The following is a 14,078-nucleotide window of genomic DNA, read 5'->3' on the forward strand; positions in this document are numbered from 1 at the left end:
ATAACATCATTTAAAATTAAATTTAATGATGTACTCTTTATCATTAAAAATCTAGAATAGAAAATAATTCTTTAAATAAATAAATATATTATAATATTATTAGCAAAATCAATTTTATTACTCTTCTCTTTATTATAAAAAATATATTTTTTAGTTATTTTAACTGAGAAACTAGATATGAAAACCTGACACATAAGGTTGAGGCATGTAGATGAGGCAGGATTCCAGGAACCGCATAAAAGAAGTTTTTATTTATTTATTATTAAAATCCATGTCTTCCATTTATGAGAGTATTTTTATAGACTAAAATTGAATTATATGTTTTATTTTAAGATTCCAAACGTCAATTTTGTCAACTTATTTATACAAAATTAAATAACTTATCTTATTTATAATATAACATGAGGTTTTGTATTTTCATATATGTACCGTAAGTTACACTCCTTCATCCCAATGAATATAGCTACTCACCAGATATCTTAAAAAACTGCTCATCTTCCTTGGAACGAAAAGTGTACAATAATTTAAATATTTTCTTATTTGTTTAAATGTGATATTAGTTACCTACCATGTATTGATAGTTACTCTTTAAAATTATTAAGTTTAGTTGTTTTATACACCACGCATACCTACTCACCAGATAACTCCACTATTAGTAATTTTGCATTCAAACCAGTGAAAGTAAAGAATATACGTCAAGTTCCTTGTTTATACACCAAAGAATAACTCAACCGCTAACTCAAATAGGTTCCCACAAACAACCATATTTTAGATCCACAAAAAGAAAAAGAAACAGAATTGTAATACTGAAACTGCCTTGGCAACAAGATCCCCCAAAACACTAGCACATATAAGACTAAGCTTGTTCCCCCTATCAGTTATGGCTGCTGATTTCCACATACACTTTGAGGCTACACCTGAGCAGTTCCTTGTGTAAATTTAGGATCCTCACATCGGTACTTGCCATCGGGTCCAATCCCAAATCCCCTCGGATCAGCAAACACGTTTTCCAGCAGTTGATTGCGTGCTGGAACTGGGCTCTCGTCAGCAAACTCAACAGAGTCTTCGATGATTTCATCAATCTTCTTGTCTATGGCCTTCAGCTCTGCTTCATTGGCCAAGTTGTTTTCGAACAGATACTTTTTCAATGAGGTGATGGGGTCTCTTGTGGCATAATGAGCCTTCTCAGCTGTCAAGATACACAAATATTAGTCATAGGTTGGATGTTTGACGATGCAAGAGGATCTAAACTTTATCTCGTGACTGTGACGATATTCGACTAGGATGCAGCAGTGTTTACAGAATCTACTGATGGTCAGCGACCGTCACGTATAAGCATCAGTTATCAGGGATGAACAACGGATCAAAAGAATAAGCAAGTATAACCACTTCAATATCAAGTGAAGGCTTTATTCTACCATATTTAGTTAAACACATTGCTTTTCATCTGATCAGATTGTTCATTTACTTGAAGATTACATGTTTCTAACTAATTCTCATACACCATGTTTGGAACAAATGAAATTCTTCCAGTTAGATGCACTCGAATGTCAAGGATTACTCAATTGATTTTCTAAAGCACACCAATATTGAGATGAATAATGTAGAACAATACAATTAGGATGAGAGTTGAGAATATTCCAAAATGCTCACCAGGGTCACGTAGCTCATCAGGATCAGCCAACGAGTGTCCTCTGAACCTATAGGTCTCGCACTCAACTAAAGTCGGACCCTCACCTCTTCTAGCCCTACCAATAGCCTCCTGTGCAACCTCCCTTACCTTCAAAACATCCATACCATCAACATGAACACCAGGCATTCCAAATGCCGGACCTTTCTTCCATATCTGAGGATCTGAGGTGGACCTCAAATGGGACATCCCAATAGCCCACAAGTTGTTCTCAACAACAAACACAATGGGAAGCTTCCACAACGCAGCCATGTTCAAGCATTCAAAGAACTGGCCGTTATTGCAGGTTCCGTCTCCAAAAAATGCCAAAGTCACCTCATCACAATCCTCCTTCAGGACTTCTCTCTTGTACTTGCTAGTAAAGGCAGCCCCCGTTGCAACAGGAATTCCTTCACCAATGAAAGCAAATCCACCGAGAACGTTGTGCTCCTTGGAGAACATGTGCATTGAGCCACCCTGGCCCCTGCAGCAACCGGTGGTCTTGCCAAAGAGCTCGCTCATAACCTGGCGGGCAGGCACACCTTTGCTCAATGCATGTACGTGATCACGGTAAGTACTGACCACACAATCCTCCTGCTTCAAGAGCTTGATAAAGCCAGTCGACACGGCCTCCTGACCGTTGTACAAATGGACAAAACCAAACATTTTGCCTCTGTAGTACATCTGGGCACACATATCCTCAAAGGCTCTTCCCAGAATCATGTCCTCATACAATACCAATCCCTCTTCTTTTGTGATCAGCTGCATCAACACATACTTACATTATCTCTGTGCATACAAAGAAAAACAAATTTCCTCGAAATACCTCCAATGTTTCTTTACACAAGATACACGGGACTGATTTATTCATAATCAATCTCATGTAAACAAATAACACCAACCATAATAAAATAAAGGGGTATTGTTGCGTAATACTTTCTAAAATTTGGTTTTTTCACACGAACTTTAAACTAGGCATATAATATCACGAACTGATATAGTTGATGCATTTTTATCACCGGCGAAAAAAATCCAACTACATTTCACTTACCATCACAACACGTCGGATATGGTTATCACTGAAAAATGATAGTTATGTGATTACAAAGTCCCTAGAATGCACATATGATTATCTATCTCATTTTAATGTAGTCGGATTTTGTTGACGGTAATAAAAATGCAACAACTATATAAGTTGGTGATTTTATAAGTCAGTTTAAAGTTCGTGTGAAAAAAACAAACTTTTGAAAAGTTTCGTGACATTAGGCACCAATACCCTAAAATAAAATAACATAAAATAAAAATTAAACGGATGTTCTTTCAGTCAGAGACTCTATTTATAAGAGCACTAGCACAATCAATGGCAATCACATTAGGTTAACTAATCCAACAACAGAAAAACAAACATAAATACTCTAATCAATAAAGAACACGAGCCCTGCGCAGATATTAGATTCACGACTAATTTTCATATTTTATTACACTACATTGATGAATTACAGTATCTATTGCAAAATTCACACAGCAATGTAAAGGGAAAATCGAAAATTTACGAGATTAGCGAGGGAGGAGCTGGACTTGAGCTTTTTCTCCTTAACAACATCGGAGGAAACTGCGACGACGGCGGCGGATCGGCGGGTAGCAGGCGAAGTCGCGGAGTTAGTAGAGAGTAACTTGTTTCCGAGAAATTTGGAGCTCATAAACGAGGTGGGTCCGGATAATTTGCAGCAAGATTCAGACTTTTCAGCAGATCTGGAGGAGCTGAGCACGAGAGGGTTGTGAATGATTTTTGCCATTTTTGCCGCGAGAGCGCAATGCAACGGTGAAAGACCCCAAAAGATCTGTGATTACCGCTGAAATCTGTAGAGAGATTAAGGAGAAAGAATGAATGAATGAATGAATCGATCGGTAGATATTAATATAGGATGGATGGCGGAGAGATCGAGAATGGTTACGTTGGGGACTATCGTCACCTCATGGGATGAAAAAATTATTTTATGGTTAAATGAAAAATTTCACACTTTCCTTTTTAGTTTGTCTCATAAAAGGTATTATATTTATATTTTTAGAAAAAATTTATTCTAACATTAATATAAATATATTATTTTCTCTTTTTACTTAACACACAAAACACCTACTAAAATTCCGTGTCAATCCCTAAGTGTGATATCTACTATGGAACATATGGAGTACTATTTTGATCCTAAATATATGGCCAAAATACTATATTAGTCCAAAATATTAGTTTTTTGAAAATCAGCTTCTAAATATACGAAAATGCGGTCGATTTGGTTCTTGTTTTACGGTTCCGTCAATTTCTGATGGTCAACCGTCAATTAGCGAAAATTTGACCCAATTAGCCGAAAACAAAACTGTAGCTAATTTTTATTTTTTATTATATTCCTAGAAATACATTAAAATGTTAAATAAAATACCAAAAATGAGTACTATAAAAATCGATTTCTCTCTCTTTCTTATTATTAAAACTTCATCTTTATTTCTTCCTCTCTTTCTTCCCCACGAACAAGAACACTAAATGAGGCGTAAATAAACTAACATCAAATTTAGTCAATAAATGAACAACAAATTACATGACAAAGTAGTCCTTGTTAGAGTTTGTATACTAGGAATCGTCTTTCGAGTGATTGAATACTGTAAAACTCTATATTCTATTTTCCAATGGATGCAACAGATTATTTTGACATAATGTTGTTATGTTTTACATTTAATGAATGTTTATTGCATATTTAAATGTATGAGCAACGTAACAAAGTCTAAGTCTTTAATTTAGTAGACCGGTTGTGGGCGTCGTCCACTTTAAGGTAACACGGTCAGTTCTGAACAAAGAAAAATAAGAATTTCACAACCTAGATAGGCCTAGACTAGGGCTGGCAAATCGTGCGGATTGGGTCGTTATCGGGTCAACCTGATAATGACCCAACCCAATAAGGCCTAACCTGAACCCGACCTGTTAAGGAGACTGTAAATCCGAACACGAACCCGACCTGCTACCTTCAAATCTGAACACGACCCGCACCCGACACGAACCCGTTATCGACACGATATAATATGGGTTGACACAACACGATAACAACCCGAACCTGATATTACACGATTAAAACCTAATATTACACGATTAAACTTAATTTTAAACCTAATTTACACAATTAAAATTAAAGTAATATATATTTTTTTAATTTTATACTATTTAAACTGAATTTATAAGAAATAAAAAAATTAAAGTAATATAAATTTTTTTAAATAATAATAAAAATAATAATATTATTTCTTAATGGGTTACCCGTATCCGACCCGCATCCGACCCGAACCCAACCCGAAATTATCGGGTTCTTAATGGGTCAACCCGATAAGGACACGGATCCAATAAGACTTGACCCCAACCCAATAATTTCGTGCGGATTCGTGTCAGATTATCGTGTCGTGTCGAAAATTGCCAGCCCTAGCCTAGACTACCTATCGTGAAAGGTTGCAATGTCAGTCCGCATATTTCTAAGCCTTACTAAAATAAGATGACATTGGTGTGGTATAGCACTGAATTGGATCTAACAGCAAGACGAGTCTTTATGCTATCTACTGAAAGACGAAGTCTTGATAATTAATTTCTTAATCAATGTATGTTAGCATTGAGCATACGATATTGATTATGCACTACTTTGACTTAGGGATGTCAATGTAGCCCGTAACCCGTGGGCTGACCCGAATAGCCCGCCAAATTTATAGGGTTAGGGCTGGAAATTTCTAGCCCGATAAAATTAAAACCCGATTAGCCCGCACCCGATTAACCCGCGACCCGTTAGGGCTAGACCCGAAAACCCGATGGGTTGGCCCGAAAACCCGATAAAATTTCTATTATTCTATTTTTTACTAATAATTCGACATTTTATTGATTAATTTTATAATATAGATAACTAAAAAAATAACTTTCAATTTTATATTAAATATACAAATTATATATTGAATTTTTATTAATATAATAATTGATAAATAAATTAAAAACTTCAAATTCACTTAAAAAATATTTAAATTTCTACAACATGTATTAAAATTTCTCGAAATATCTCAAATATTAGTATTTGATCATGTTTATGATTGAGTTTGACCATATATCTCAAATGTATCATAATTAAATATTTTACATTTTATGAATATAACTAAATTTCATCGTTATTTATTGGATTGATTGCATGTTAATCTTATCGCTAGCAACCCGATTAACCCGCTGGGCTAACCCGAAACCCGAGCTTTTAGGGTTAGGGTTGAACTTTTACAACCCGAAAGAATTCACAACCCGATTAGCCCGCACCCGATTGACCCGCAACCCGAGTAGGGCCGGCCCGAAACCCGATGGGCCGGCCCGATTGACATCCCTACTTTGACTTATCAAATGGTGCGAATTTTTCACAACCCAAGAATCCTGATATAGTGGGTAGTGGTGATTAATATCTAGCGGTTCTAGGATTGCTATTATATTGAATCGTGCGCGAGGTGAGTCTCGTTTGATAACGTTCACAAGAGGAACTCGAAACAAGGTTTTATTATTCGTAACCTAGCTAGTTGGAGTTTGATTACTCTATAAATAATAAATAAGCGTTTTTTGCTAAGTCCACTCTTGGAGATAATAATATATTAATTAATTAAGTCCATAACAGACATTAATTAATTAATGGACGTTTCTATTTTAAGCACGGAAAATAAATGACAAACAAATAGAAACCCAGAATACTTGTAATTTCGGATTTGGATGGGCAGTGCAATATTACTTCTATAGTGGCTGCTAGTAATATTCCAATATAAGCTTATATTAAATTGTGGGTTCAATTTAATTAGTAAGAAGCTAATTGGGGGAGACCATATCCAAATTCTTCCATAGATCCCTGATTGAGCCCAATATGTGACTTAATGTAAATAGGAGAATAAAGGAGATGGAAAATAAACTTATTTTCATCGTAGAATATTCGTCCCCCTCCCTGTTTGAAAGAGGGACGATTTTCAGTTCTCCTCCGTGGGTGAATTTCGTCTTCTTTATTTAAGTCCTAGTATTTTGGTGAGATCAGTCCACACTCAGTCCGAGAACCAGTCAGAAGATCCGTGGTTTAGTACTCAAGATCTTCAAGTGGAGAAGGCGCTAGCTATCTTCGATTCTTTGGAGAATCAACGAGATAAATTGGCTAACTCCGTAGTAAGCATGTTTTAGGTGATAATTGCGTTAAAGCATGTTTGAATTCAAGTTATGAGCATGATACATGTGAGAATTACGCGAATAGAATTTGTCTAAATAATCTGCTAAATAAATATTATGTGATCCATTCCCTGCACGCCTTCCGCTGCCAACCCCTTCAGTCCTTCATATTCATTATCATTTCAAATTGGTCATGAACATTTAACCACACCCAGTGTCGACTTACAACCAAAAAACATGTTGTCATAGGCCATCTTAGTTGTGCTTCGAAGAATCGAGCCTGTCAGAACTAAGGTTCGCTGACGGACCTTCTTTGGCTTCATTTTTAGGCGGATGGCGGCTGGGGTGGGTGGACTTCCTCTTCCTCACATATGCGGTTCCCACATCGACGAGATCGTCGGTGGAACGAATGTATGGGTTCGATGACTGCCAACTCATGGCAACCAACGCCGTTGGAATTAGGGTTTCTTAGGAGAGTGACGAGAGAGAAGAGAGGGATCGACGTATGGTTTTTTCTGAAATGAAGAGTCAGTTTTAATATTAAAAGAGAGAGATTGATTTTTATGTTTGTTGGAAGATTTTGTATTAAAATCAAATATTAAAAATTGAGTTATTTAGCAATATAATTAGAAAATAATTGTCACGTCACAACCCTTCTTTTCTTTTGATAAAATAAATCTAAATTTTTAAATTAATTAACCCCCGTATCAAATACGTAAAATGCCCATATCATATAAGTTCAAAAATCAACCAACATTATTGGTACACCTTTCAAAACAATTTGAACTATAATGGGACTCTCTCACCATTCTATATGTTATAGATTTATCTATATGCAAAACTATGATGAGAAGAATGTTGCCAAACTGTGCCAGCCGCCGATCACGATAATATGTGGGGTTTGCATAAATCACGTCAACAAAACATCACTGATATGTTATCCGGAAATATTAGTGGTGTATATGAGCCATCACTCAGTGTATATAATTTCGGCCTTTAATTTCACAATATACAAACATCAAGCATATTCTTTTAATCAACACATATAATCAGAATTAAGACACAACATATAACATAATTAATTTCATATCCATATGCATATGCCTCTCTGTTCCTTTTTATTATTTTATGACGGATCAAGCTTGATATCTGCTCAGGATTACCGAAGGTCCTTTTGTAATTTGACTCATAGGTCCCTCTGTATTTGACTCGTAGGTCCCTTTGTAGTTCGACCCGTAGGTCCTTTGTATTTGACCCGGAGGTCCCTCTATAATTCCATATCCAAGGCAAGATCGTCACAGATCCCCTTTAATCATATAATTCAAGAACTTTCAATACCATATGTAAAACATATCAGTTATATCATTTACATATCCTTACTATATGCTGTCAAACAATTCCAATAGAATATATAAATATATCCCTTCCACCAATCATATATTCACATCACATTTCACCATATAATCCAAATATCCACTTCAATATAACACATAACAATTAATCACGTAACATTTGTAAAATCAAAAGTGTGACTTATAAATACCTAATTATAAGTGATACTCCCTTCGTCCCGCAATAGGAGTCCTATTTTGTTATGACACGAGTTTTAAGAAATGTAAAAGAAAGTGGATTGAATAGGTTAGTGAAATATGAGTCTCACTTATATATATTTTAATTTTATAATAAAATATAGATGAAATAAGTTGATGGAACGATCTAGTTACCATTCTAATATCTTTCTATTCATTTACGTGGACATCATCTTAATTAGGAGGAAATTCTAATATCTTTCTATTCATTTACGTGTACATCATCTTAATTAGGAGGAAATCTGAGTCATGCAATAATATTAGAATATTAATCAAATAAAGATATCAAGTAACTGGAATATACAAATAAGTGCTGCCAAAGATAGTGATTTAAAAATTGACACGCATTCGCATGTATAAATATAGCCTACTACAATTTGGCTATTCTTATTCCACACGTACATGATATTAACATGTACTATATTTTTCTACTATTTAACTTTATTCCGAATATTTTGTATACTTTACAAATACTAATCCTACATGTATATATTATATACATTTTAACTTTATAAAAAGTATAATACTCACTTGCAATAATAATAATAATAACAATAATAATAATAATAATACAATTCAAAGACAATAAAAATTAAGTATATACTTAATGTATGATTTGGGTTAGGGATGTCACAATAATTAAGTGACTAATAATCTCAGATTAAGGTTAATTTGGTTAAATTTTGCTACTACACGATTGACCGTAAAAAACTGATGGAACCGTAAAAAAAGATCAAATCAACGACATTTTCATTTGTTTAGGAACTGATTTTCAAAAAAGTGGATGTTCTGGACCAACATCGTATTTTGGCCATATTTTAGGATCAAAATAGTACTTTACTCTTTAGAGAATGGTTCGAAAATGTTTTACAAATTCAGTATACTATAAGAAAGATCGTTATTTAATCATATGAATATATATCTATCTATACATATATAAAAGGGGAGTTTTAGGGTAAATGACAAAAATTCCACTGTAATGTTTTTAAATATATATAAGAATAAATTGAAATACTGCCTACATTCCATGTTAATAGAGTAATTTGCTAATTTGGGAAGTTCCAAGATAATTGAGTCATTTCTATTTTTGGCAAAAAGTGTTCCTTCCTCTTATTTTATTCACCATCCACTTAACACACTATTCTTATATTCCGTGCCGAAAAAGAAATGCCTCTATTAACATGAAACGGAGGGAGTAATTGATTACATATCATAAATTTGGAGAAGTGAAAGGCCTTTTTTGTTATTTGGGAACATAGATTAAGAAATTGTGTTGAAAAGCAGGAGATATAAAGAGAGTAAAGTAGATGACAGAATAAAGTAAGATGATAGGATGTTTTGTATTTTGTCAAAAAATAAAATGACTCAACTTAGTTGGGACAGAGAGAATAATATATAAAAGTGGAGTCCACATTCCACTAACTTTCTACACTCACATTTCTTTACAAAGTCAAATAATTTCTGTAAACCTGCATCGGTCTAATATGGAACATTTAATAGAGACTGGAGGAAGTATAGCTTAGTCACAACCCATAAAAACAAAAAGAAGAGAACTAATAAGAAAATGAAGAGAAAAAGGGAAAAAAAGACAAAAATCTTTTATTTAGAAAAACTTGTACTCCATTCCAAATTCAGAAAATCAACAAATTTAATCTGAAATTTCTAATAATTAGTCTGTGTACATGAAAATCAAATTGCAAAAGTTTATTTCGCACCTTGCATTTGTTGATGATCTTATGTTGTTTGGCAGGGGCGATTACATGTCTATGGAGATCCTAGCAAACACAATGGAGGAATTCTCAAACTGCTCGGGACTATAGATCAATAAGGGCAAATCCAACATCTTTGAGGGAGGAAAGTTAGCTAGGAGGGACTTGGACGAGATTAAGGGCATCTTTGGTTTCCCACTTGGGTCACTCCCAGTGAGATACCTAGGGGTGCCCCTACATTTAAAGAAGCTAAACATCATGCATTACTCCCCCCTCATCGAGAAGATCGCCTCACTCACTAAGAAGTGGACGGGTAAGAACCTTTCGTATGCCGGTAAAACTGAACTCGTACGGTCTGTTTTGCAGGGTGTCGAGTGCTACTGGCTACAAGTCTTCCCGTTGCCAGCAAATGTGAGAGACCGGGTGATTGCAATCTGCCGGGAATTTCTCTGGGGAACAAAGTACGGAGCGGTGGCGTGGAAGGACCTTTGCGTGCCCAAGGAAGAAGGAGGGCTCGGCCTCCGGGACCTTGGGGCCTGGAACAAAGCACTCCTAGGTCGTTACCTTTGGAACATTCACGTTAAGAAAGACTCCCTTTGGATTAAGTGGATTCATACCGAGTTCATAAAGGGCAAGTCGATATGGGAGTGGAGTGTGAAGTCCCGAGACTCTCCACTGTTCAAGAGATTGATTGAGATTCGGGACGAGATGCTAGGTGATCGACAACAAAGAGAAGTCGAGATGCAGTGGGAGAAGTGGTATACATCAAAAGGAACCGTCGAGGCCTATGATTGGTTCAGGCCTAAAGGGGAACGGAGACTTTGGCACAGGTTCATTTGGAAGGATTTTATCCCTCCAAAGTATTCATTCACGACCTGGCAGGCGCTTTGGAACCGACTACCGACGAGGGACAGGCTCGGCTGCAGAGACACTGAGATTGACCAACGATGTCCACTATGCACCACAGGAACGGAATCAGTGGACCACCTCTTCTTCAAGTGTACCAAGACTAGAGAAGTTTGGCGTATGATCAAGACATGGGTTGGCATGAGAAGGCCGATTACATCCATACCGAGCGCGATCAAGTGGTTCCTAAAGGAGCGCAGTGGTGTAACGGTGATCCGTAAGGCAAGGAGCCTGGCCCTTATAGCCACGATCAGCTTGATGTGGAGAGCTAGGAACGTCGTAATCTTTGATGGAGCTACCTTTGAGCCGAAGCACCTGATCTTCCAGAAAAAGTGGATCACTTATGCTACACTCTACTCCATGTTCCCGCACGAGACGGTCGAGGAGCACCTTGGAGTCTAGAGCCGGGAGACGATGGGCTTTACCGACATGTTCGAAACACTTAACGATTGCTCGAGCCGCTGCACCTACCGGGGTACTCTTTTTCCTCTCGGGGACTTTTTATCTCCTTTGGGGTTTTTGGCCCCGAGAGGTTTTAATGAGGCCCACTTCCGTTTTTGTAGTGTGCGGCGGCTCAGGGACAAAGGGTGAATCACCGGAGGCCGACCGAGGAATAAGGCACTATGGGGTAACGTTGTAACATTATTGATAATCCTTGTTCATTTTGGACTTAGTACCATGTCTTTTCTTAACCTTGGGAGCCCACGCCCCAAGAGTATCTTCCCCCCTCGGCCAACTAGCTTAGGCTTGTTGGTGTGTATCCCCTCGGGTATGCCTGAGTATACTTGTACTTCTTTGTTATTTATATTCCATTCTTTGATTCACCCAAAAAAAAGAAGAGAACTAATAAGAAAATGCAGAGAAAAAGGGAAAAAAAGACAAAAATCTTTTATTTAGAAAAACTTGTACTCCATTCCAAATTCAGAAAATCAACAAATTTAATCTGAAATTTCTAATAATTAGTCTGTGTACATGAAAATCAAATTGCAAAAGTTTATTTCGCTCTACAATTACCAATAAAAGAACCATAATATACCGCCCATACAACATTATCGGTGGAGAAGTTTTGTCCACAATTTTTGAATGAATACAGTAGTAAACAACAATTAGAATTAGAGTTTCATAATAAAAATCTAAAGCTGGCACATAAATCTGCTTATAGAAACACCCTCAAGTAAATGATTACAGTGACGTATAATTTTGTTTTGTGTATGCTCAGGTGATCCTACACCGCATATGATCTTGATAGGTGGCATGATCCGACAATCATAAGCCTATCACATACTCTCTGAAAACCCTAAGTCTCAACTAAACTAATGAGAAATCCTAAGGTTTAATTCGATATGGAAACTGGCAGCGAGCGGGCCGACCGGATAGTAATGAGCTGTTCGCCGGAATCGTGCCGAGAACAACTGAGAACGTCCACGCTCTATGTACATGCGAGAAGTGCGATAGCTCTGGAAAGCCCCTCCAATACAAAGGATCGTCGACCCACCGCGTGATCCCCAACTCCATGTGCCAGGGCAGCGACTACACCACTAAGAATGGAATCCACAAAAAATCGATCTACAATGGGAATTTTAAAGATGAAAACATCTTGAAGAAACACCGGCCACAGCATACTCTCCATGGCCAACGCCGGCCCGAACCCCAATGGATCTCAATTCTTCATCTGCATCGCCAAGACTAAGTGGCTTGACGGGAAGCACGTCGTGTTTGGGCAGGTCGTCCACGGTTATGAGGTTGTTAAGGAGATCGAGAAAGTTGGATCTGTCAACAGAAGGTTGTTCGTCATCGTTGCTTGTGATGAACTCAAGTTATGATCTGTTGTCACATAGTAGATCTGATTTGGAATTGGACATTAAAGAAAAATGAGATAATGAGTGGCGGAAGATATTTTCTTTCATCTATGCTCACGTGATCCTATACCTCGTACGATCTTGACAGGAGGTGGCATGATCTGATGGTCATAAGCCTATCACATACTCTCTGAAAAACCTATATCACGGTGAACCTGCTCACAAAATTTCACAACAAAACAAAAAAAAGAAACTAACAGGAAATCCTAAGGTTTACTTCGATATAGATATCGGTGGCGAGCGGGCTGATCGGATCGTGATGGAGCTGTTCGCCGACATCGTGCTGAGAACTTCCGCGCTCCGTGTACTGGCGACAATTCCGAGAGCTCCGGAAAGCCCCTCCACCACAATGGATCGTCGATCCACCGCGTGATCCCCAACTTCATGTGCCAGGGCAGCGACTATACCACTAAGAATGGTATCAGCAGCTTCGACATAAGTCGATGTACAACGAGAATTTTAAAGATGAAAACTTCTTGAAGAAACACACCAACTCCGACATACTCTCCATGGCCAACGCCAGCCCGAACCCCCTTGGATCTCAATTCTTCATCTACGCCGCCTAGACTAAGTGGCTAAACGGTCATCACGTCGTGTTTGGGCAGGTCGTCCAGGGCTATGTACTTGTTAAGGAGATCGGGAAAGTTGGATCGGTCAACAGAAGGTTTTCAAAGCCCGTCGTCATCGTTGCTTGTGATGAGCTCAAGTTATGATCTATTTTCACATTATACATCTGATTATCGAATTGAACATTAAAGAAAAGTAGAAAATGAGTGGAGGCCGATAGGGCTAGTTACAAGCATGGTTTTATAGGGGTTTATTACACTAACCGGGTTGATAATGTACGAAAAAGTAGTGAATTTAAGTGTGCAGGAGCTAAAAAGTGTTGAAGCAATAGATTGCAAGAACAACTTGATCAACTCGGAAAAGAAGCGAAAAATGGCCAGAGCCGAAGACAAGTTGATCAGTTGGGGACAAACAACGGAGTCTGGTTAGCCAACAAGTTGATCAAGTGGAGTTCACCACGTGAAGACATGAGATGATGAGTCATAGGAGAGAGATAGGAAGAGGCCATCTCAAGGGCATTAATGTCAAGTTAGGATGAGCTTACCTTAGGGATTTGTGTCTAAGGCCATCCTATAAATA

General features: G+C 37.5%; 1 protein-coding gene and 1 pseudogene across 1 annotated transcript; one reads left to right on the top strand and one right to left on the bottom strand.

The window, feature by feature from the left end:
• Positions 1 to 641: 641 nt before the first annotated feature.
• Positions 642 to 3,628, bottom strand: LOC121802312 (pyruvate dehydrogenase E1 component subunit alpha-3, chloroplastic-like). Its single transcript, XM_042201946.1, has 3 exons — positions 3,223 to 3,628; positions 1,654 to 2,431; positions 642 to 1,189 (listed from the first exon to the last, which is right to left on the bottom strand). Exons 1-3 carry the CDS (start codon positions 3,463 to 3,465, stop codon positions 912 to 914), a joined length of 1,299 nt encoding a protein of 432 aa, XP_042057880.1. The 5' UTR covers positions 3,466 to 3,628; the 3' UTR covers positions 642 to 911.
• Positions 3,629 to 12,701: 9,073 nt separating this feature from the next.
• On the top strand, positions 12,702 to 13,645 carry LOC121803973 (annotated as a pseudogene).
• The last annotated feature ends 433 nt before the right edge of the window (positions 13,646 to 14,078 follow it).

Source organism: Salvia splendens, chromosome 5 (genome assembly GCF_004379255.2).
Source record: "Salvia splendens isolate huo1 chromosome 5, SspV2, whole genome shotgun sequence".
In the NCBI taxonomy this organism is placed as follows: domain Eukaryota; kingdom Viridiplantae; phylum Streptophyta; class Magnoliopsida; order Lamiales; family Lamiaceae; genus Salvia; species Salvia splendens.